The sequence below is a fragment of the Psammomys obesus genome, unplaced genomic scaffold, assembly GCF_907164565.1.
Source record: "Psammomys obesus unplaced genomic scaffold, mPsaObe1.curated_primary_1811, whole genome shotgun sequence".
Lineage (NCBI taxonomy): Eukaryota > Metazoa > Chordata > Mammalia > Rodentia > Muridae > Psammomys > Psammomys obesus.
Window position 1 is genome coordinate 1,752,050 of NW_026585580.1, and position 26,598 is coordinate 1,778,647.

The following is a 26,598-nucleotide window of genomic DNA, read 5'->3' on the forward strand; positions in this document are numbered from 1 at the left end:
TTTGCAAACAGTGAAGGAATGAGAAAACATTTTTTATTATAGAAGCCTAATCAACCTGGTATATTATGTTTCCTGTAAAAACAACAACCAAAAAAAAAAAAAAAGGTAGCGTATAAGCCACTCTCACAGATGAAAAGGGGGAAACACACAGCATGCATTCATCCAGAAATGCCAAAAGATGAAATTTAACATTCCGGGCCCCGTGGAAAAGCTAGTGTGTCTCCCAAGATAGGCAGTGAAGAACCGAGTGCTTTTTGTCTGCTGGCCTCTTCCTCATGCCACCAGCAGACTGCTCTCTCTAATGCCTGGTCAGTAAGCTTCCTATTTATTTTCGACCACACCGGAGTTGCAGGAGGAAGCACTGCCTGAACTGTGCTATTTAAGCCTCTTCCCATGCCAGTCCTAGGGAGATTGTGAGACAGCATACCATAGGATGCAAGAATTTGTAGTCTGAGAAAGGATCCTACATTCCTGGATACCAGAGACCACAAGTTAGAAACCCACATGTTAACATCCTTCCTAACATTAAAAAAACAAAAAACAAAAAACCTTACTTACTCTTTCAAGGGAGCTCCTGAGTCACTTCTATAAACATTTCCTTAGCAACCATGTTAAAGAGGATTAGATGGAATTTTTCAAGACATTATGAAAATGAGAGTTGGGGGGGGAATATTGAATCTATTCTGCAACAACAGTTAAGCCTATAAAACATAAGATGATGGACTGATTTCCCCATGACAATATATGGTCTCCAAAACATTGCCTACCGATTTTCAAAACACACTCACTCAGTGGTTCACCAACTAAGTGGTTCACCAACCACCTTCAAGCCTCTGTGTCCATGTCCCCTGTCCCCTTGTCCATTGATTGATAAGGCAATGATACCTCCAAGAAAGTATGAATACGAATCTCCTTCCAAATGTTTTATAAACCACTGATCTATAAATGACAAATAATTCACACAGTTCAAGTAAACAAAATAAGTGTGCAAGAGAATTCTAAAACCTTGTATAAATTTAGATATGAGCATGCAGTAGAATTATTTAGTAGTCAAATCAAAGAAAGAAGGAGGTGATCTAAACTTTAATCTCTATCAGCTGCAGTCAACTGTGCTGAGAAAACAGGAGAATGTGTAAGGTATCACACGCTTTCGTGAAGTCCACCTTTAGGATTTTGAAGTAAAGGATTTTTTTTTCTTTTTCTGATGTGCAACATAAAGCCAAAACAGGAACTACTTTTTCATGCCACTGAGCTTAGACTGAAAATACTTTTTCAAAAAACTCTATTTGTTTTGCTAATAGATTTTATGTTGGGCAATATAACTCAGTACCTAATACATAATACTTGCTCAGTAAATATTTATTCAATCAAATTGAATGTTTAAGCTTGTGTTCTTTTCTAAGGCCCAATATTTGGCCATTGTCTCGTGAGGGTTCCCTGAGCATCTTCCTTAGCATAGAAGAGTCCCCAGGCTCACTGAGGCAAGTCACTGCTGTGAGGGGCTATGGAGCCGCCCTTTAGAACACTGTGACATGCCCAACAAATAGGCTAGTGTAAAAAGAGTCACGGCAGACACGCGCACTTTAAAAATAAAACTGTTACTATAGCAACATGAAATGTGAGACTCAAGGAGCAATAAAATTAGAACTTTTAGATTCTACCTTACCGCTTTACATCTCAGTGTGTAGAGTTTTTTGACTGGAGACAACTTAGCAAGTAGTGAAGAATCTTTTCCAGGAATGAATGGTGTGAGAAAATTATTTTGACAATCAGAATTTTTTTTCTCTTAATGAGTCACATGTATGGATTGACTGACCGCAATGAAATGGACAGATGCATTTCCCGTGAAGGAAGGAGCACAAACATTCCCTGGCTTGAAAGTACACCACTCCACTCCATTCTGATGTTACTCACAAGTTAGAGCAAAGGCAGCAAAGATCTCCTCTGAAGCCTGATTCTTCGAAGTCTTTCTACAATGAGTTCATTTCTTCCCTTCTTTTCTTTCCTCTTCCTCCCCACTTCATCATACTGAAGATTACACCTCAGGACTCACACATTCTAGGCAGGCATCCTTCCAGTGAGCTGTAACTCCAAAATCTTTTCTTGACTCAAAAGATGACTTTCTAAATATAAACCCAAGTTTTCATGAACTGTCCTGTGCTTACATATATAGGAAGGAAAGGCTGTGTAAATAAGTATTATTTAATTCTCTCTCTGTCTCTGTCTCTCTCTCGTGTGTGTGTGTGTGTGTGTGTGTGTGTGTGTGTGTGCGCGCGCGCCTGTACCTGTAGACTGACATATTTTAAAAAGGGTCAATTTCAACCTTTTCTTGTTTCAAAACAGTGGTGAAATTTTTTTTTTCAAGTCAGTGTAGTTCATATCTGTGGAAATTATCCATTTGGAAAAGAGGTGGTTTAGGGATTTGTTTACAATTTAATGTTTTGGGGTTTATATGGAGCCAATCATATGCAAAGTCACCACGAGCAAAGCAATGGCCACAGAGAGCAGCACTGAGCTTCAGGTCCTCAGAACTGAAGCTGCAGGCAATTAGGAGTTCTGTGATGTGGGTGCTGAAAACTTAAAACTTAACCTCTGTTAGAGCAGCAAGTGGTCGGAACGGCTAAGACATCTCTCCAGCCACAAAGAAACTTTTCATCTTCATCTTTTTTATTTTCTAATATTCAGTGTAAAACCTACCAGCGCTTCAGTGTGTAAGGATTTGGGGGAAGCTTCATTCATTTCCTACTTCAGCTGACCACAATGGGTGTGTATTTTCATCACACAAGCTCTTATTTATAAGAATTCAATCATTATCATAAAGAGCGTGCGTGCACAGGGGCCCACTAGACCCTCTAATGCTCTCTGTATTCATGAGCCTCTTACACCTCAGGGTGTTTCCTATCCCCAAAAGGTATGCCTCCAGTTGAATGAGGTATTCAATGAATTCAGTCTCAAGAAGATATTACTTTTGTATCCAGTGCAATGCCGAAGAGTCAACTTCCTGTGGAAGATGTCAATGTGATTCTTTCCAAAGGGATTTTCAAAGGTAAATTCAACAGTATCCAAATGTCACAATATCTCCTCCTGCCTTTGAAACCTTAAGCCCAAATGAGATTTCTCTCCTTCCGCCCAAGCAGAACTTCAGTGAATTACATTTTGATGTCCCCACCTCCCCCTCAAATCTAATTTCCCTCCTAGAGCAAGACTGATAGATCTTGACCCACCATCAGGAGCTGTTAGTTCCTTCCCAGAGCTTTGCTGTTGGTATTTATTGAACCAAAAGTCAGTAAACAACCTGTAGATGAGGGTAAACTCTCAAACTACAGGGGATAGATTTTCCACAGCTTTCTAGGAGTATTCGACTTCACACAGATGCCCCCTCAACTATCATCTGGTTCCCCGTGCTTGTACTCTACCACGGGCTCAGAACACGTGTGTGCAAGTTTCTCTGAAACTGACACTCTTTCTGCAAGACACCGAGAGCAAACGTGCAGTATCTCTGAATTAGCTTTATTTCTTAATTACCTTCATCCCATTACTTATTTGGGTCAGTAAGTGGTTGCCTGTGCGCCATGACAGCATATGTGGGGGTCAGAATACAGCAGAAGAGAGACAGTTACATCTTCTTCGACCATGCAGGCCCCAGGGACTGAACTTTTGTCACCAGGCTTTGGGGTTATAGCTTGGCCCAGTATCTCTGAAAACCATCCTAGCTTATAAAGCTTACAGCGGAGGGAGTAGGCACATATGAGGCCAATGATACAACCAGTACAGAACAAGTCAAACCATAAAATTTGGACAATACTTTGAAGCATCAGTAACAAGAACATTGATGAATTTTCCCAACAAGGCCCTCATCAGTCAGTATACACTGGTCATTTTGTGACCTTCAGAAACCATTTAAAGCATAGAAAAAAAAATAACATAAAAAAAACCGTCGAACATTGTAAGTTATCAACAGAGAACATAAAACTTCATAGGCCAATTATAAAACCCGTACATTCCGTGACATAGGTAAGCACAACCCATCCCAGCATGCAACCACGGTATGAGCACTGTGTACCAACTGGACACCAGTAACAGTGCCAGGCTCAGTGGGCAGCCCAGGGATCCCACAGCCAGCATACTGACTGACATATGTCCAGTCCAAGAAGAAACCATATTTCGCTATGTCCCAAGCTTCCAGAGTCTGGCAAATGAAACCTTTAACAGTGTACTTTAAAATAAAAACAGAATTGTCACTCTGAAAGAGTGGACTGCTAGCTAATGAACGTTCTGTCAAGTGGACAGTTATTTTTAATTTTCTCTTGACCTGGGTAAAAATGTGTGCACAGAAGTGTCTCTCTCTGATTTTCACAGCCTTGCCGAATGCCTTCCTACTTAAAAGTTCTTCAGTGTGCCTAAATTAACTCTCCCCTGCTGCCTTTGAGATCTGTAAAGACAGACTGGAAAAATCATGCTGACATTTTCTAACCATCCCTTACAGTAGTTCATCCATGATTAGAAAGAGGTGGTCAGACTCCTCGTCTAGGCTGCTTTTGGGTGTGGGACATAGGAACAGAAAGGATAATATCAGCAATACAGAAGGTTGAGACTATACCACTTTTTATCTGATCCAAATGGTATAAATTCTATTATCAGCATTTCCAATAATTAAAAACCTCTTCAGATAAATTAAAAACTATGACATGTACATTAAAAAAAACTGGAGCTTCCTGAGAGTTTAATAAACTTGGCAATAACTTACAGAATCACCTAACTGTAGTTAATTTTACTGCACCTCTGTATTTCCTGGTGCAAGCCAGAGCAAAAAACACTATCTTAATTAAGCAATTAATTAATTAAAATGAATGAAACATTCTTGAAAACTCTGAGACCCTGGAGGGTTGAATTAGATAAAATGGAATCCAAAAGCATAATCGAAGGATTCCTCAGCCAGCCTGTGATGGATTGTCAGCTGGCCTCAGATCTCACAAGCTCTGAGGTACACTGTCCATGTCACAGCAGGAACCACAATGCACTCAGTGGGGCTACCTATTATTTAATGTCAATAAAAGACAGTTCAGAAACATTTTAAATGAATATTGAGCATGAAATAAAATACAAAAAAAGGATCAAAATATTGATGGGGAAATCAAGGAAGTTGAGATGAAATGATTTTTAACTTTTCCATTTTACTCTAATCATCTCTTCCAGGTTTAAATACACTCTGCAAAACAAACATTTTATTCATTGACTTTGGCTCTGGGTCTTAATTTTCTAAACAAAAAATATATGGTTGTAGAGAAACACTGTAAAAATGTTAATTACCAGATGAAAAGGTTCATTTAGGCTTGAACAAAGCATATTGTAACATCATGCTGAAGGGAAAATAATAGGGGGTGCTCAAACTTTACCAATTACTGCACAGCCAACGCAGCATTCTCTGCCTTTCTAAATATGCTCTTCTGCCTCATCCACAGTTTTCTGTTTGGGCTGTAACTCCTCAGAGCCTACAAGTAAATTAAATAACCTATATGCAGCCACTTCCATAAAATGAGGAGAGTGGATTGCACCCTGAGAGGCCAGCTCTTTTACAAGGAGAAGTTCATGCCAAGTATTGTCTACCCATATCTGTGCTGAGTTTCTCCCTTGGAGCAGCCCTGAGGGGGATGACACACAGAGATGGATGTGCCCAGCAGGTGTGAGGAGAGCCCAAGGGCCAAAGGAGAAAAAAAAAAAAATCACGCCTCTCTAGAAATGACTGGCATTGTAGCATGGATGTTTCATTTATCTCTTCTGGGAAAATTCCACAGAGCCTCTCATATTTCTGTCTCCTGTAACGTTGGGGAGTCGACAGGAAAGAAGGGTTGAAAGAAGTTCAGATGCCTAACGCTCCCCAAATTACCCATTAATTCTTCCTGAAAGAAATAAAAGCCGAAACTAAAAGCCAAAGAGGGTACTCCTTGACTGAGGCAGGGATGGAAGGGACCCGCTCTCACTTGAATTGAGAGTCCTAAACAGTAGAATGAACATCTCCATATTTCGTATCACACAAAATTTACCAATTTCATGGGGAGAAATATCTGCAACTTGCATAACAAGGGCAAATGCCAGTCTCTTTAATTCCACAGCTGAAGACCAAAGTCAGGGTGGGTTTCCAGAGCCAATGAGACTTATGTCATTGCCATCCCAACTACATAATTTTTAAAAAGGCTTATATTTCAGAAGTTTTCAAAATGCTGGCATAAGAAATATACTCTTACTACCATGATTCCGGAAGCAAAACATACTGCTATTATATGCTTTTAGTGTTCTTATGAGTTGTGTGTATACATATATATGTATGTATGTATATATATATATATATATAGAGAGAGAGAGAGTTTATATATATATATATATAAATATATATATATATATATATATAGAGAGAGAGAGAGAGAGAGAGAACTGAGTGGATATATGCTGAGCTAAAATGGGGTAGTAATTTTCAATGCTTGTGTTGTACCCCTGATTGTTTTTGATTACTTTTATTAGACCTTTGATTTCAGCAAAGATGCATAACTATAATAAATATTTCTTTAAGATATTTAAAACATATCCTTATCATTCCTATTTTTGTGTAGAAATAACATATGTCAACACTGCTTTGGTGTACTTCTACAGTAGACATATACTTAAGCAACATACTTTTAAAGGTTTTTACTTATTTACTTTCTTTTTTTTTTTTTTTTTTTTGAGTCCAAGTTTCTCAGTCTGTAGCTCAGGACAGCCTCGATTTTACATCAATTCTTTTGACTCAACCTCCCCAAAGGCTGAGATTAAAGGCATTAAAGGCATGAGCTACTCTGCACAACTTTAAACAATGGCATTTTTAAAACATCTGTGTGTCTATGTATGTTTGTGTGTGTGTGCTCATTCGTATGTGTCTGTGTGTACTAGTGTGGGGAAATGATGTGTGAAGGAGAGGAGGCGACTTTAGGTGTTAGTCTCTGCCTTCCAGCTTAACTGAGAAAGCGTCTCCTGTTGGTGGCCATGCACAGCAGGTTAGCTAGGAATTCTCTTGTCTTTGCCTACCATCTTGCCACGGAGTCACCCAAATACAGATGTGTGATGTCATGTAAAGCTTTATATGAATGCTTGGCATCCAAAGTCTAGCCATCATACTCATACACCAAACTTGGCCCCTAAAAGGCATTTTTACATTTAATATTTCATGTCACAGGCATTATGATTATTTACTCAGGGATTTAATTTACTGTGGATTAGAAAGATCTTAGTAAAGCATCCATATGAAAGTTATTCTCAGTTGGAGGTACTTCTCATGTTACAAACTGAAGACTGCATATTTGCCCTAATGCATATAGACCGTATATGAAGTCTGTATGTAAATTCTCATACATTCCTCTGACATGATAAACTGAATAAGTGAGTCAGAATATTTCTTTAGCAAAACAACAAATATGAATTTGTATACGTATTACATCTGTAAGCATAATACAAGGTAAATCTATTCTAACTGTCTGCTAAAATAAGGCTTATTACCCAGCTTCCTCTATGTGTCCCCACATTGTACTTAAATCTCTACAGCTAACAGGGGTGTTCTGGCATAGCACAATGTATGAAAATCAGCTCTAATTGTGATCCAAAATTCCTCTGTATAGTATCAACACAGCACGTTCTGGTCTTTTAAGCTAGACTTTTAAGCCCTCTCAGTGTAGATGCACCTACTTTATACTCTAAGAAGAATGACTACTAGGTACACAGTACTATTTAAATCCAAAACATTATAAAATAGTGTTTCAGTCCTACTTACCCCTATTTCACAGATAAGAAAACAATGGTAACAGAGGCCTTGATTACTCCCATAAGTATTACATAGGATGTGATAGAGGCCTGGATTGAAATATAGAAATTTTCAGGTAAATGGTGGGACCTGGAAAGGATCATCCTGAGTGAGTTGTCCCAGAAGCAAAAAGACACGCATGGTATATACTCACTCATATAAACATACAATATAGAATAAACCCACTAAAATCTGTACATCTAAACAAACTAAGCAAAAGAGAGGATCCTAACTAAAATGTTCAATCCCCATCCTGAAAGGCAAAGAGGATGGACATCAGAAGAAAAAGAAAATAGGAAACAACCTCAGAACCTGCTACAGAGGGCCTCTGAAAGCCAGAAGAAAACAGGAAACAACCTTGAAACCTGCCACAGAGGGCCTCTGAAAGCCAGAAGAAAACAGGAAACAACCTTGAAACCTGCCACAGAGGGCCTCTGAAAGCTTCTGCAGTATAGACTGTCAAAGCAGATGCTGAGCCTGATGGCCAACTGATGGGCAGAGTGAATGGAATTCTATGTAAGAAGTGGGAAATAGTAAGAGCTGGAGGGGACGGGAACTCCACAAGGAGAGCAACAGAACAAGATAATTTGAACACAGGGAACTTCCCAAAAAATCATACTCCAACCAAGGACTATTCGTGGAGGACCTGGAACCCCTGCACAGGTGTAGCCCATGGCAGTTCAGTGTCCAAGTGGGTTACATAGTAATGGGAAGAGGGACTGCCTCTGACATAATCTGATTGGCCTGCTCGTTGATCACTTCCCCCTGAGAGGGGAGCAGCCTTACCAGGCCACAGTAGAGGACAATGCAGCCACTTTTGATGAGAACTGATAGACTAAGATCAGAAAGAAGAGGAGAACCTCCCCTATCAGTGGACTTGGGGAGGGGCATGCATGCAGAAAGGGGAGGGAGGGTGGGATCGGGAGGGGAGGAGGGAGGGGCTTATGGGGGGATACAAAATGAATAAAGTGTAATTAATAAAAAAAAATAAAAAAATAATAATAATACTAATTTATTTGTCAGTTCCTGGGTACACTGGCTACTCTCCTGTGTAACCCTGATCTAACTTATTTCTCTCTCTTTTCTTTTCTATGAAGAAGAGGTAATAGTAATAGCATACAGGTTTTTTTTAATAGTTCTTTTTTTTTTATGTGCATTGGTGTTTTGCCTTCATGGATATCTGGGTGAGGGTGTCAGATCCTGAGGATACAAACAATTGTGAGCTGTCATATGGGTGCTGAGAATTGAACCTAGGTCCTCTGGAAGAATAATCAGTGCTCTTAACTGCTGAGCCATCTCTCCAACCCCGAAAGTGGTTGTAGTAGGTTTTAGCATCTTAGAGCATCATGTTGAATAACAATTTGATTTTCTCTGACCAACTAAAAAAAATGGGCTACAGAGCTACGGATAATCAATGACTGCTGAGAGAGGGCAGTTAGTTTTCCCCAGGGATGAGCCTCTTCGTTCAGTATCCAAAACCAAGCAGCCAGCTCTGAAATCATGTACACACAAGCAACACTAACGGACACAGGCTGTATTTCTACAGTGTGTGTGTGTGTGTGTGTGTGTGTGTGTGTGTGTGTGCATAAAACAGTAAAAATTCAAAGAAAGAGGTCACTAATTTAACAGGTTGAGGAACATGGGAAGGATTGGTGGGAAGGTCTGGAGAGGAAATGTGTAACGATTCTTTTAAGCTTTAAGATATTTTTAAATAAACATGCAAAATGGACTACATAGCTAAGCAAAAAGTTTGCAAACAAGAAGTATAAATAACCAGTAAAGGTTTTTGTTTTAAAGTGGGCAACGCCCTCGCTTACCAAGGAAAAGCAGATTAAACTACTTTAAGAATTCACCTCCGTCAAGTCCAAACAGCCAAGATCAGAAACACAAATGACAAAAATGCTCACGTGGAAATACTTAGGCACTGCTGGTGGGAGTATAAACTAGCACAACCATTGTCGAAACCGGTCTGAGGGGTGCTCAAAAAACTTGAAATAGAACGGAAATGGGACACACCTGTATCACTCCTGGGCATGTACTGAAAGGATTTCATATACTTCTACATAAACACTTTCACAACATATGGACTGCTTCTCTAGTCAGAATAGTTATGCAATGGAATCAACCAAGATGTCTATTAACTAATGAACTGATGAATAAAATGTTGTACATAGACACAGTTGGAATATTACTTAGCTTGAAAGAAAAATGAAGTAATGAAATTCGCAGGGAAATGAATGAAACTGGAGAAAAATTATACAAAGTGATTTCATAAGGGCATAGAAAGATAAGTACCATGTGTTCTCTCTTATTCTTCTCTCTCTCTCTCTCTCTCTCTCTCTTTCTCTCTGTGTTTGTTTGTGTGTGTGTGTGTGTGTGTCTGATCCACCTTGAAATCTTTTCTTTTGAATGTTTAAGCTAGAGTACATACTGAAGCCAGAAAACTACAAACAAGCCACTGGTGGTAGATGCCTTAAGGTAGAGAGAAGGATAAAATATAGGTGAAAGGGAATTCCAAAGGGGACTACTAGGAGCATAAAAGTGGAGGCAGAGAGGATGGATGAGAGATAAGGAAGTGAGGTAGGATGAAACTAAAATGAAGGGTGCATGCAAAACCTGTGTGGAAACCTGTATTCTCCCACCCCCAAGGAAAAAGCTCAATTAGAAGACACAGTAGAAAACAGGTGACATCTCTCTCTCTTTCTGACAGAGGGCTGATATCCAGTATATATAAAGAACTAAAGAAGTTGTAAAGCAACAAAACAAGTAATCCAATTAAAAAATGGGGAACAGAGCTTAACAGAGAATTCTCGATAGAGGGATATCGAATGGCAGAGAAATACTTAGAGAAATACTCAGCCTCATTAGCCATCAGGGAAATGCAAATCAAAACAACCCTGAGATTTCACCTTACACCCATCAGAATGGCCAAGATCAAAAACTCAAGTGACAACACATGCTGGAGAGGTTGTGGAGAAAGGGGAACCCTCCTCCACTGCTGGTGGGAATGTAAACTTGTTCAACCACTCTGGAAATCAATCTGGCGATTTCTCAGACAACTAGGAATAGCACTTCCTCAAGATCCAGCCATACCACTCCTAGGCATATATCCAAAAGAGGCTCAAGTACACAATAAGGACATTTGCTCAACTATGTTTGTAGCAGCTTTATTTGTAATAGCCCGAAGCTGGAAACAGCCCAGATGCGCCTCAACTGAAGAATGGATGCAGAAATTGTGGTACATTTACACAATGGAATATTACTCAGCAATGAAAAACAAGGAAATCATGAAATTTGCAGGTAAATGGTGGGACCTGGAAAGGATCATCCTGAGTGAGCTGTCCCAGAAGCAGAAAGACACACACAGTATACACTCACTCATATAGACATATAATATAGGATAAACCTACTACAATCTGTACACCTAAAGAAACTAATCTAGAGGGAGGACTCTGGCTAAAATGCTCAATCCCCATCCCAAACGACAAAGAGGATGGACATCAGAAGAAGAAGAAAACAGGAAACATATTAGGAGCCTCCCACAGAGGGCCTCTGAAAGGTTCTGCCCTGCAGACTATCAAAGCAGATGCTGAGACTTATGGCCAAACTTTGGGCAGAATGCAGGGAATCTTATGAAAGAATTGGGAAATAGTAAGATCTGGAGAGGACAGGAGCTCCACAAGGAGAGCAACAGAATAAAAAACTTTGAACACAGGGGTCATTCCTGAGACTCATACTCCAACCAAGGACCAGGAGGACCAGGCATGGAGATAACCTAGAACCCCTGCACAGAAGTAGCCCGTGGCAGTTCAGTGTCCAAGTGGCTTCCATAGTAATGGGAACAGGGACTGTCTCTGACATGAACTGATTGGCCTGCTCTTTGATCACCTCCCCCTGAGGGGGGTGCAGCCTTATGAGGCCACAGAGGAAGACAATGCAGCCACTCCTGATGAGAGCTAACAGACTAGGATCAGAAGGAAGAAGAAACCCTCCCCTACCAGTGGAGTTGGGGAGAGGCATGTGTGTAGTAGGGGAAGGAAGGGAGGGATTGGGAGGGGAGGAGGGATGGAACTAGAGGGGTGATACAAAGTAAATAAAGTGTAATTAAAAATAAAATAAAATTAAAATTAAAAAAATCAATATAATACATTGTGATCATCTGGTCTAACTGTAAATATCAAATCAGAAAATGTATTATGCTTTAGACTCTGAAGTTAGTCATGCTTTCATTAAAATATTCCTAATTAAGTGTGTCTTGCTAGAGCATTACCTTTAAAAATCTATTATTTACATCCTCCAACACTGACAGGCAAATGTCTTTGGAATGCTGTCTTTCAGAAAGCCTTGAATGACAAATCAAGAACACAACAGACCCTCCAAAAATTGTACTTTAATTTTACCTTGTAATGTTCAATATCAAATATTTATTTCCTCATACATTCTGGTCAACCTGCTTCTCTCTATAGTCAAAAGAAAACAGCTCATTCTTTGCTTTCAGAATTTGCTGACTGAATTTCTATGGTTAGAATAACCATCCCACTCTGTCCTCCCACTCACATCATTAGCAGCCTTAGGTGACTCTAGTCCACATCTTCTGAATCTACTCGTTCATTCATATACACTATTTCAAATAACTGGGCACCTGTTCCATGTGTTTATGATGGATACAACAAAAATTGATGCCACCCTCAGCAGTTTATTCTGTACTAAGATGAGAATGTTGAGTGAAAATGCTATGAAAATATATGCACAGAAGGCAAGTACTGAAACCAGCCTGGAAAGTTTGGGAAGATGTAGCAGATGAGGTGTCGTTTAAGCTAATTTTAAAGGCCAGGATAAATTTAGATGAAAAGGAGAGTGTCTGAGCAAGAGTAAAGCATGAGGGGAGTCACCAAGCAGTGAAGGAGCAATGGAAATCAACCAAGACCATGGAAGTCTGGGCTGTGTAGACAAAACAAAAACAAGACGAGCTGCATACAAACCTGAAGCCCCAGCTTCATTCATTCAGAAGTCCAGAGAAACTGCTGCCTGAGAAACTCAAGAGCATCCCACTCAGGCAAAAAGCCAAGAGATTTATGACAGGTGGCAAAAAGTTTGAAGTGCCCACAAGACATCTAGTTAAAGAGATACAGAGAAGGGTTGCAATAAGAACTCAGGATTCAGCATAAAATTCAAAATGAATGATTACAGATTTGAGAGTCTTTAGCATGTACCTGAATTTTGAAGACACCACATGAGACTTAACAGAAATGATTTGTGAAAATAAAAGTATAACAGGTGATAGCAGAACCTTTCAGGAAGACAATACCTGAGATTCAAGATTAGGTTAGAATAGAGACATTTAGAAAGATTGGGAGTAAATTAGAAGGAAATGGAACTACAGGTAGCAGAGAAGAGGGTACTTCAAAATAACCTTCAGCTCCTACTATAATCATCATTCACTTTATCCTTAGGAATTTTCTAAGATTTACCAACTATCCAATACCTGCTTCATGTGGTCTAGAATTGGATGTGTTTGTTCAGTTTGGTTTTCATTGTGCAAGGCCCAGATGTGCTCACTATGGCTCCTTTATGGAACATAGGAGTTAGCCACTGGGTTCATCATTAATCATAGCTGTGTTCTGTATTGACCAGCTGAAGCTGTTGGATACCAAACACCATGATTTTTTTTCTCATGTCTGTGTCTAAACAGGTCTCAGACCTTTCAACATTAGCATCAAGTTTTTACCCTGGGTTGCTTTATTAAGTGACAATATTTGTCCTAGGATACAAAAAAAATTTTATAAATTCAAATTATCTTTATAAGATTTTATCTTTTAAATTATGCTTTCATGAAAAACAGATGATTTTCAGATATCACACCAGAATGGAAGCTATTTATAACTTGTGCTTTACTAAGTTTTAATAACCAATAGAAAAGAGATTGCTTATTTCAATATATTTCTATTTCAAATACCAGAATATAAGATAGATTCTCTTTTTTTTCAGAAGGAAAGGATTAGGAAAGAATACTTAAGCTCCACTATATTACAATACAGAGACAACCAAGAAAGATAAATCTGCTAAGCTGTGTGAAATATAAAAAAGAAAAGTCAGTGGGTTATCTGACTTTGTTCTCATCTGCCTCTACCCAGACACTAAGTAATTTTTCTGACCTTAGCAGATCTCTAAATATGTACATATACTACCTTATATTCTGGAAAAAAAAATGATATTTTGACTCGTGCACACCGTGGATACTAAGAATATAGCCTAATTGTTCTAAAATAAAGGCATAAAAAAGAAAAAGGAAGGAAGGAAGGACAAAAAGAAGGAAGAAAGGAAGAGAGGGAAGGACAGAGAGAGGAAAACTGAGAGAGGGAGAGAAAGGAAGGAAGGAAGGAAGAAAAAACAACTAGCCAACTTCTTGCTTTATTTATTCTTTAATGACAAGACAAAGGGCTAGAGAGATGGCTCAGCAGTGAAAAACATTTGCAGTTCTCACCCCAGGACCCAGGCTTAGCTCCCAGAACCCACAACTGCTTAACACTCCAGATGCAGAGGACTCACCTCCCTCTCATGGCTCCTGTGGGCATGTGCCCACACACACCGCACACACATTCATTCAGCCATCATACACACTTATTCATAAAATTAGAAGCAAATAAATCTTAAGCTGAGTATAAAGGACGTGAGTAGTCGTGAGGCCCACAATGACGGTGCAATGACCGAGAGCTTTAAAATAACTCAGCATCTCAGTTATGTTTCTGACGCTGTGGTGAACACCAGGACCAAAAGCAACCTGAAGAGGAGAGGGTTTATTTTGCCTTTCAGATTACAGTCCATAATAGAAGTAAGGAGAACAGTCAAGGTGGAAACTCAAGTCAAGAACCTGGAGGCAGGAACTGAAGAAGGGGCCCTACAGGAAGGAGCACAGGTGTGCTCCCCGTGGCCTGCTCACCCTTCTGTCTTATCCTTCCCTGAACCACCTGTGCAGGGGAAGCACCACCCACAGTCAGCCAGGCCAGCCCTTTCACATCAATCCCTAATTGAGAAAATGCCCCCTGACAGACTTGCCTACAGCCCAATCTGATGGCGGCATTTTGCCAGTTGAGGGTCTCTCTTCCCAGGTGATCCTAGTTCATGACAAACCGACAAAAAAAAAAAAAAAAAAAAAAACCTAGCCTGAACGTTTGGTTTCTTGAAATGAAGAGTATTCTACAAAGATCAGTGATTGATACTTCAAGTACAGTAATATAAACTGAGAAGTAATAAACTATGCCGGGCCTACAGAGTGTGGGAATCTGTCATCAGCAACTGCTCTTATACTAAGTAAGTCTTACTTGTGAATACATATCCATATTAAACATGACAGCCCATTAAAAGAACTAAATGGCATAAGATGTATACATGGCAGTATAGACAATTTAATTGGTTTTCAATGAACATGCCTTGTGTATAAACATAATAATATCTTCCAGACAAGTAACTTAGTTTAATTATGAGCAATAAAAAAGTACTAAACAATGAGTAAATCATTGACTGGGTATTTTCATCTATATTAACTCAGTTTCATTCATTATGCTTCTTTAAAATAGCTAATATTCTAATTAAATGCCTTAATAACTCACAAATTACTTGAGAGTCTTTTCAACAATATTACATTATTTTACTGGTTGAACTTCAAAGGGATTATCAAAATGCTACATTTTAAAATCTACTTAAATGAATTCACACATCAAGAGTATGGTCTCTAAACTGCAGGCTGAACTTTTGCTAGGCTCAAAAGAGAATTTTCATAGATAGCCTGTATGCAGTTGTAACCAACAACTATTATTTGAAAAATAATTGAAACTTTGAGTTCAGCCTTCCTATAAAAGAAACATGCACTGAGATTCTATTAAATGGAAAGTCTTATTTTCAGTAAATCATTACTGTTGTCTAAACAATGTTTTTCAAGATTCTATACCCCTTGCTTTCATTATTTACTGCTCTGAAAAAAAAAAATTAAACTTTAATTGTTTGATTTTCAGTGGCTTGGTAAAAATAATTTGAGGCAGGGAAAAAAAATCCCAAAACCTAGAAAGAGGATAAAGATAATCTAATTTGTCATCAAAGTTGATACTTAAAATTGACAGTATGAAACAGTATACATAGCAAAAAATTGGTATAAAAAAATAAAGGCAAATCTATTGTATAAGTCACTCACCTTTTAAGCAAGTCTAGTTTTTTCTTTAAATAAACATGAATATGTATAGGAAGCCTTCACAAAATAGGAAAGCCCCCAAGCCAATTCTGCAGTACGGCACTGTTGTCAGCTATTTAACCTAGGTCAAAATAAATGCACAAAAACCTAATATAAGATTGTGAGACTAAGCCGGGTATGGTGGTGCATGCTTGTAAACTGAGCATTTGGGAGGCAGAGGCAGGTGGACCTCTGTGAGTTCAAGGCCAGCATGGTCTACAAAGTAAATCCAGGACAGCCAAGGCAAGACTACACAGAGAAACTCTGTCTCGAAAAACAAAAACAAACAAACAAAAAGAATGTGAAACTATACATGCATAAACGATTGGGCATTTAGCACAGAAATTTTAAAAGCTTAAATACATATGTTACATCATCCAACAGAAAGCTAAAAAAGATGAATTACTTAACAAGCAGCCCCTCATTCATTGTTAAAAATAAGTCATTTATTACATTCAGTGACAAAGAAGTTAACACTGTTTTGTTTTTTAGTAAAAGATAAGAAAATTACCCTGAGCTAATTTCTCTTCTCATCTTGAACTGTTTGGCTTGTTCAGACCTTACCATTTTCCCACTACTTTTTGTGCTATAAACATTTATGAGCTATTTAATGAGAAATAAAGAAAAACATAACTATAGGGTTCTGTGATCATTTTTCCTTTTAATTTCTTGCCAATTTCCCACCTTAGTATAACTGCAATCCAGGTCACAGAGCCCTCATAAGAGTATGGGTGAGGCTTTCTCCAACAAAACTCCTCCCCCCCCACAAGCCTAAAAGCATCTACAGGTCTACCTTAGTTTGCAAAGAGGAAAGGCATCAAGAGCAGTTTCCTTAGGTACAGTAATTTGAAATTTAAAGATATTTCTGCTTCACCATGTGAAAGCCTCATGAGTTACAAGGACAGACCTGACAAGTCCCACTGTACCCAGCAAGCCAAGAAACTAATTGGGATGACTTGAGAATGTTTATACCTATAGAAAGTGATAGCATTTAAGACCAACACCTAACAGTGTAGTGGTACAGACCTTTAATTCTAGTGTTCAGGAGGCAGAGGCAGAGGCAGGCAGATCTTAAGAGTTGGAGCCTCATATACAGAGAGAGTTCCAGCACAACCGAGGCTACCCTGTCTCAAAACAAAGCAAAACAAAACCCAAAAAGCAGAAACAACAAAATACAACATCAACAAAAAGAACAATAAAAAAACAAGCCCAAACCCTTGTTCAGTTTTCTGTATAACAAGACAGAGGTCAACCTTTCAGACCATGGAAGTTCTTAAGTGATAGGAACTACAGCAGCAATAAGCTATAAGAAGAGCAGTATCTATTTTACCCACACGACCCATTGCCTGGACCTGTTTTGACACAGGAAGTGTTAATGCCTGGTCTTATTGTTGAACTATCACATCATTCTATTCATAGAAGTATCCTAACCTGATACTTCAGGTAAATAAAATTCAGAACAATATGGCTGAAAGAGGCTTCCAGTTGAGGAAAGAAGTGGCAAGAATGCTCCTGTGTTAGGGAGACCTGTGTGTGAAAGAGCAAATGGGTCAGAAGAGCATAAGCTAGAGAGATGCATGCACACAGAAAAGCATAGGAGATCCTACTAGCCATAATGCAGTTCTCCTGCTGTTTGTAAGATTCACTGTCTGGATTCTCAGACCAAATGTCACGAGCAAGCGCCTAGGAAACCAAAGTCCTAAAGACTTCACTAATATTAGAAAATAAACCAACACAAACAGAATAGACTGCATGTCAAGAGTTGGCATTTGGAAGTATCTAGAGAAATGTCTGATATATAGAAAGGAAATGAACATGCTAGCTTCCTGTCCCCAAGAGAGGAACTAAACAGTCTACAATGCCCAACCCACACCTTTACTACAGCCTTTTAATAAACAGTGAAGGCAGGAATTGCTGTATAGGAGTCTGAGGTTCTATGACTCTAGTTGCCTTGTGCCTCAGGAAAATTTTCTTCAACGCTCTAGACCATATCTGGAATATCCAAACTCATCTCCCAAGATCCAGTGTTCAAAGCTGTTTAAAAACAGAACATAGACCATTAAGGTAAATGAAATTCAACACAATGGCACTTATAATCCATGCAAAACAAGCTCATCCATATGGTTCTTATAGACGTGGGAGAATAGAGTGGTTTCAGGAATTCATACTGATATCTTTCTAGGAGGTTTGAGACTGATTTGCACAAGTCAGCCTTCCCATTGAACAAATAACCTTCAGGAGTGGTTGTGTTTCCACTACTCAACTTGGCAGTAGCCCAAAGATCACACCGATTTGCATAGTATAGAGTACCTCAACTTTGGTAATGTAAATACAAAAATGGTAGTGCTCTTTTAAGAAAGAGTATACACAAGTTAAAAATGAACCACCACAGATCAACCGAAAACCAATGGTTTTGTATCTTTCCATTATTTTTGACACTACCTTGTTTCTTGCATTCTTAAAAAAAACAAGCCATTTCAATACATTTGAAAGTACAATATGGTATGCATGCACACAGGAAAACTAAAGTAATAGAAACTCCTATTTTACCTCTTCTCCCCAAGAAGGTTATACTGGAAGATGCTTGAAAATAAAGGTCATAGTCCCCAGTAAGGGGGAACTGGTCCAAAGTCATCTTTGTAGAGCAAGTCACATCTTGAGGTGCAAAATATATAACAAGTACAGAACCCCCAAAAATTCTAACAATTTTCTAACCCAGTAAGTAGAAGAAATCAAATATAAGGGGAAAAATGCATGGTTCCAAAGGTCTTTTCAATGTACTATGACGCTTTTCATTATCTTTAAATTGGAGGCAATTTCTTTCCCTTCAATCCACAGGAAGGCTCTGTGAACCAGTGGAAGTGAAGTCGGCCCTGCTCCATCAAGACCAGCAGCTCATTTTCTAAGTCAGCTTAATCTGTCAAACCACTCCCCTGAATCGGAAGAAAAGCCAGAAATTCACGGAATGAAAAGATAAATATTAGAAGCTTCTTCTTGGTTGAGACAACACAGTGACCGGGGACGCAGCGGCATGTATTGTGAAAGGTGTGGATTTGAAACCTGGTGGAACCGTGTATTTGAGTCAATTTAGGGTAGCAGTGAAAGCCTCAGGATTCCGGAGGGCTCAAGCACGCACTCTAAGTCGGCACAGCTCACCCGCGTGTTATTGCAAACAATCAGAGTAACGGGTGACACTCGGTAAATACTCAATAAGTGTTAGCCAATTTCAGTAGCTACTTCAATATGGTTTTAAATTTACATCATCAAATCATCCCCTTAATCTTTACTTCTATTTCTTTTTTTTTCTCTCTCTCTTCTCTTCCTATTCCAAAACTCATTTCTCTTTGAAGCTTTTATTTAAGAGAAGGAATAAGATTTTTACCTCTAATGAGATCTTCTCTGATTTAGGTCCCAGATAACACAGTTTTCCATCTATGTAATATATTGGCCCATAATGCCTAGTGACAGGTACTTGAAGAAGCATTCATTGAGAAAGGGAGGTTTCAAAAAGGTTCCAGAAACACATGCACGCACACAAACACGCACACACAAACACACATGAGAGAAAGAGAGAGAACCAGAAATTTTGACCCCTGTTTTACAGTTACATCAATCATGAAGTACAATTCTCAAGAGCCAACTTTTTCTCATTAGAAAACAATATCACTTAAAATTAGCAGATTTTACAGAAATCATATGATCATGAGGACTTCCAGTTTCATGTAACTTTTTTTTTTTTTTAATTCTTGAGGTGGAAGTAAAATGAAATTTTCCTATGCGTGCCTATGTAGCGTCATTATCAAATCTAGACTTAAGCAGTAATTTGCAATCAAGGCAAACCGTATAAACATATTACAATTTGTATTTAGTACGATGGCTTTACAATACACATCCATTTTCTCATCCTCTCTGTGGACGTTTGCTGCCATACCTAGTGGAGAAGAAGAGCTTATACACAGTAGGCAGTGCATGGGGATGGCTCTGCCTTGGTCACAAAAGTACGACAAACCTAATTTCTCTCTTCTCAGAACTTTAGTTCTGTTTGGGTCTTTTGTAAGAGTACTTTCTCGGATATGTGATATGTTTATTGCCTCAAAAACTCCTTTCCGTCTTAGCATGGGCATGTGAAAAGCATCCTGTTTTCTGATCATTTCCCTCGGCCAGCTTCGAGAAGGCCACCACCCATGTGTGGTGTTACATATGTGACATCTGAATGGCCACTATGAGCTGTAATTTCTAAAACACCAAGTTCCTTCCAGGAAAAAAAAAAAAAAAATTTAAAGTGTAGCTGTGTCCCAGCAACTACAGACACCGTTGACAGGCTTACACGGAAGTACACCAACATTCCAAAATACTCGCCGACCCACCACTGCACAATAGGCCACACTGGCGGAGGAGGCTGATTGAGAAAGTTAATGCAGAGGTCCAGGGTTATCGAGAGCTGTTGTATAACAGCATTACATGCTGCGATATTCTGTGAAAGCGTGCCATAAAGGAGTAGTATTTACAGGCCTGTGGAAGGCAGTGAAAATGACACGCTAGACACGAGCAGTTGGGTAGAGCTTTTAATTTCTGCTTGTCCGTGTAAACCTGTATAGTATCATCACTGACCCTAGGTGCTGAGCAGGTTTGCAATCCTGTCCAAAACTCATCCACTCCCACTTAAAACCCATCACTTTCCACGATGCTTCCAACAGCCAATGAAGAGGCATTATGGCCAGTACTTGCCCCGTGCCTCCCTTTCCTGTCTGGACTCTGTTAGGCAGCAGCCCATATTATCACCAGCTCCTGGAGGCCTCCATGTACCTGCTGTCTGCAGCACACACCAAAAGAAACAGCAGCAAATCTGCAAATGCTAACCAACAGGACAGTATCCAGGACAGGTGGGCAGGGGCTGCAGTGGTGAGGACAGATGGACTAACAACCAGACAGACAGACAGCAGCAGCATTAGACACCATCCATTACTTCTAGGCTCAGAAGAGGGGAAGCCTGCAGCATCAGGAACGTCATTCTTCCACTAGGGACAGGAAGCAGATTAACGAGGGTTCTGCCTCCCTCAAGCTGGCAGGCTTAAAGTTTTTTTTTTTTTTTTTTTTTTTTTTTGGTTGAGAAGGGGCAGGGAATTCAGAAACCTGCTGCTCTTATAGAGCCAGGCCAGCTCTGGCCTTCCAACTTAACAGCCTTTTATCTTCCCAAAGTCTATACTGAAAGAGGAAGAAGGACAATTGGAATCTCTACTATTTTGCTGTGGCCTGACACCCATATCTCTCCCTCAATATAACCCTCCCTACTCTACATCGAAGTTGCTTTTGCTTGGGGGACCCACGGTCTATGAATGCAGCTTTTCATATCCCTTTCCTGTGAGGCTCAGCTACACAGAAGGGAAGGAGATACCTTCCCAGACAGCACCCTCCCTTCAGTTTGCAATTCTAGGAAATTCCAGAAAGGCCCTGCTGGGTGTGCCCTGGGCCCTGTTGCCACCCCCTGCTCCCTCTCTACACTTCTTTGCAATCAGCCAACTCCAGATGCAACAGGTTCTCTTTGGCTCTTCATGCCAGTTGCCTGCCCCAAATACACCTTCTGCATAAGCAGAAGATACCAAGACCTCAGTACCAGTCAGGGTATCTCCATCCCTCCACCCCAGAGAGGAGAACTTTACTGAATTGGTGAAGACCTCCCAAGGGAAGGCAGAGTTGAAATCCCCTGTAGCTTCACTTCATGGGCGAGGCTAAGGAGCAGAAATAGCGCCCTGTCACACACTGCTGCCCTAGCCCCTCCTCATCCCCAGGAAAATGGGGGCACCAGACAGAGGTACCCCAAAGGGTGGTACCTCTTTTGGGTTTCTTTTGGGTTCTGAAAAGAGGAGGTTGTGCAGAAATTCAGTCCCTGACTGATTCCTTCAAGAACTGGGAAGGTCCCAGAGATCTCTTGGAAATCAATAATGAGGAACCCCTATTTGATTCAGGCCACAGTCACCAATGAGCTACTGTCATTATCCAAAACTTTGTACTGCCAATGGCATTACATGTGGATAAGAATCCGTGCCTTCATACAGTTATTCTGTGTAGAAGAGTAGGAATATAGAAGGTTAAAGAGAAGCTGAGGAGGCAGGTTACCAAAGATGGCAACTGCCCAAAAAAAGACCCAACCTTTGCATTGTAAAATGAGTGAGTAGCAAAACGAACACTAAAAATAAGCTTTTTTTTTATTATTATTATATAAATACCAGCACCCTTCACTGTTGTAACTCAGATCTGCTCAACAACTCCAGAGAGGAGCTGCCTTCAGCAGTTTCGACTGCCACCCATTTCTCTACTCAGCCCCTAGTCCCTAACCTGCCCTTAACCCAGGGCCCTGCCATTGGGTGTGATCAGCTTCCTGATCAGCCTCACTGAGCTCTGCATACCTCACCCCAAGGTGGTCCTACTGTCCACGTACTGCTCTTGGGCACTCCTGTCTCAAGCCATCCTCCTAGGTTTCTGGTTCTGTGAGGTCTTCTCCCTCCTCCAGACTTCCAAACCTTTCACCCTGCTCAAGATGGGGGGTTGGGGGAGGACCCTAGTCCTAAGATGGGCACCTCTGCCCTCACCCCTCCACCCTCGCCAGCCCCTCCCCCACGCTCAACCAAGAGGAGCGGGTGAGTGAGTGGTGAATGGACGGATGGAGGCACCACTACCTAGGGATGGATGGAGCGCCTTGGGGGTGGGGGGGGGTGCTTACTTGAGCATGGCCTCTTCTTTTTCCTCCTCTTCCTTCTGCCGGTCCATCACTGCCATGATAATGTTCCTCTCCTCCTCGGTCAGGTGGCTCAGGTCGGGCAGCTCTTGCATAGGGGGAGGCACCGTGGGTGGGCGAGGACCGCGGGGCCCCACGGCCGAGGACATCTTGGTGGCCTGCCCGCCCCCTCGGCTCGCTGGCTCTCGCTCTCACCTTTCGGATTCACGCCCCGCAGCTGCGCCCCTGCTTTCCACGCTCACAGCGAAGCCCTCCCGGCAGCGGCGGCGGCGGCGGCGGCGGCGGCGGCGGCGGCAGCGGCAGCGGCAGCGGCAGCGGCAGCAGCAGCGGAGCCGGGGACAGCCAGGACCCAGTCTCTCATGATGCTTCGCCTCCCGCCGAGCCCGGATGCTGCCTTTGTTTGGGTCGCCCTGGCGAGCCTCGGGGCCGCCCGGCCGCCTCCCGCAGCCCAGCCTTGGCTGGCGGGGGCGGGCAGGCGGAGGCACGGCGAGGGGGCGAGGGCTGGCGCTGGGCTCCGGAGCGCGGCCGGGCGCGGGCTGGGCTGGCGGGCCGGGGGCGGGGCCGGGCCGGGGCCGCCCGACGCTGCTGGCTCGCGGGCTCCGCTGCCTCCAGTTTGGGGCTGCGGGAGGGAGAGGGAGAGTTTGGGTGTCAGTTAGGCGGAGTCTCGGAGCTTCGCTCCCGGGTGCTGCTGCTGCTCTCGCAGACATAAGCTGCCAGCCACTCAGTCCCGGAGCCGCTCCGCCCACGGGCACCACCCACCCCCTCCCCGGGTCCGAGCCACGCGTGCACTGGCCGCTCCCCCCCTCCCCCCTCCACGCTCGCCGACGTGCATACTCGCTGCTCTCTTTCCCCAGGTAACCCTCACCCTGAGTCATCCTCCCTCTCCAGGTCCTGGTCCATGTCATCCTTCCCAGTCCTCTTTTTCCCATGGGTTGCATTAATCATCTTCATCCTCGCTCCAGTCTTCATCATTGATGCTTTTTGAGCACCAACAGGGTTTAGAACAGCAGGATGGAACACCCTCTAGATCTATTTTTCCCCTTCCTGCCACCATGTCTTTTCTCTTTACTTGTCAACTGTGCACAGCCACCGGGGTGTGGGTTTCTAGACAATTTTTGGTGCACACACACACACAGCATACACATATCCAGCAACCTGAACCGTCTTTGCACTCTTCAACGCAATCTCTCTCTTGACGGGTTCTGGCTGGAATCGGTCTACTACCATATCCTCATTTTCCCCTCAAGACGCCCCACCACACAGTAACTCTTTAATTTGCCATTTGGGGCACTGGGTAGCCCCATCAGGACTGCATAACTGCACTTGGCTGCTGCTTGTAAATGGATTATCTACTCTAATTCCTCCAGTGATGTTCGCTATCATCAGGTACTCGCTTCTCAGCCTCGGTGGGTACTTCTCCAGCGACACGGATGCCAGGATAAGGAAAACACCTACCCGAGTCCTATTATACTTAGCAGCTTCTGCGCAATGTCAGGTGCAATGATGGGCGTTAAGGATGAGCTTCTTTTGGTGATAAAGGCAAAAATTAATAGACAATTCTTTTAAAATGGGTAATGTGATCGGCTTTGAAACCTGGGGAGTGAATAATGCAGTTATGAAAGAATCAATAGAGAGAAGGGCTCAAATTGAGCCATTTCCCAGTAAGGATCTCATAGTAATAATGATGAGAGCCAGATGGGCTTCTGTCCTGGGGAATTCTTCCTGTAGTTCCGTAAGCAAGATAGCACTCATTTTCCTCCTCCAAGCTTAACTTTGTTAACGTGGGGGTGGGGTAGAGGTAAGGATAAGGGGAATGTAAGATGCTAAATCTTCAAATTTAAAAAACTTAGAAATTAATTGATTTGGTCTGTAAATGCAGTTTTTTTTTTAAATGTGGACACATATATTTGAATTCTCTCAGTAATTAAATGCTCACTACCTACAGTATTAACTTGGTTCTTAAGACTAAATCTTTCCTGTAACCAGAACTCTCTGAATTATTTGAAACAGTTGCCATGTCAGCTTCAGTTGTCTCCAGACTAATACCCAGATTAGTAATGTGTAACAGTGTCATTTCTATGTCTGGTCATTCTTATTGTCTAACTCTGGACACATTTAGTCCCACTTACCCTTCTCCTTCTCTCCCTCTCTTCCTCTAAAATATCTACAAAGAGTATAATAACGGAGAACAATCTTTGGTGCTTTAAGGATTTATTAATGCTTTATAATCATCATGTTTAGTTACACAACACAGCATTGAGCTTTTCTTAAACAGTGTGTCACTGAAGAGGCTGTCGCTCAAATAAGTGTGTAGTCCACTGAATTTTCCACTGATTGTTTTTATAAGTTCTGATCTCTAGCCAGATTTTCTTGTTTCTCTAATTAGGCAAATGATAGAATACTCTGATCAGCATCTTTTCTTCATATTAAAAATTATACTTGCTTCTCTTCACCCATCATATATTTAAGAAGATTTAAGAAAAGACAATAAAAGAAAAGAAAAGGAAAAGAAGCCAACATGAGTTGGAATTCTGGCTCTTAGAAAGACAGTCTGACACTGGCTAAATAACCATCTCCACATCTGTATAAAGCTGGGGAAGAGGCATTTTGCTCAGATTGAATGAGGAGTATTAAATAAGACACATGTGAACTTTGATCTGTTGGAAAATCACTTTGTATGTTTTTTTTTAATTTTGAGCTCTTTCCAAATAATATGTTTATCTCTTCATTATTAAGGCACCAAAAGATTCTACAATATAGATGGCTCAGTTGTCCTGACAGATGTCTATCTCTGTGGAGTCAACGTGGAAATGGGAATACAAAGTCCGAGTCCTCAGGAGGTTCATAATCAAGTTCTCCTCAGATTCTTCTAAAATACAAATAAAGGAATTATAAAAGCTCAGTAAAGATGAGAACTAGCTGAGGAAAACTCTTGAGAGCAAGGACTTAACAATAATGATGCTTTATTTTATTTGGGTTTCTATAATAAAATAGCATTGGCAGAGTAGCTTATGCAAAAGAAATTTATATCTGGAAGCTGTTAAAAGCCGAAACTTCAAGATCAAGATGTTAACAGGCTTCATTTCTCCTGAGGCCTTTCTTCTTGGCTTAAAGATGGCTGCCATATATTCATGTCTTTGGTGTCTCTCCCTCCAATTGCAAGAACACCCATCCTACTAGATTAAGATCTGACATTTATAAACTCACCTTATTTACCTGTTAAATTTAGGCCTTGTTATCAGACTCTGGTTATCAGGCCTGGTGATGAGTGCCTTTACCTCTGAGCCATCTCACCAGGCCTGATAACCAGAGTCTGATAACAAGGCCTGACATGGTCAGAGAGAGAGCCAGTACGTATGTGTGAGCACTCACACACACACACACACACACACACACACACACACACACACACGCTAGCCTTCAATATGTAGTTATATTTAATAGAACTGGAGGTTAAAATTTCAACACAAATTAGGGAACAGAATTCATTACATAAACATAACATCACATCATAATTATTTGGGAAAATGACTTCTTACATGTATTATCTGAATATCAATAAAAATCTGCTTTTCAAATCTCTTTCTGTGTATCGCTACCTTATTAGGCCACATACCTGAGTGTGAAGATACTGAGTAAATGATTGTATATGCATGAGTCTCAGCACATGGTGTTTCTCCTTTCTCATCCATTACGGGGAGTATCAAAACAAAAAATTGAAAGCACAAAAGAAGAGGTTTCTTACGTCCGTAGAAGCAGAACTTCTCTGTCTTTTGATAAGCAAGCAAACAGTTAAGGCGTGTCCCCCAA

At 41.1% G+C, this 26,598-nt stretch overlaps 1 protein-coding gene across 5 annotated transcripts in view; it reads right to left on the reverse strand.

Moving 5' to 3' along the window:
- Rims1 (regulating synaptic membrane exocytosis 1) overlaps window positions 1-23,038 on the reverse strand; it is a 434,736-nt gene extending 411,698 nt beyond the window's left edge. For all 5 annotated transcript variants that reach the window (XM_055606030.1, XM_055606022.1, XM_055606016.1 and 2 more), the window contains exon 1: window positions 22,774-23,038. In XM_055606030.1, the coding sequence (XP_055462005.1) occupies window positions 22,774-22,937 (164 nt within the window). In that variant the 5' untranslated portion in view covers window positions 22,938-23,038. The remainder of the gene's footprint in view (window positions 1-22,773) is intronic.
- Between the last annotated feature and the right edge of the window lie 3,560 nt (window positions 23,039-26,598).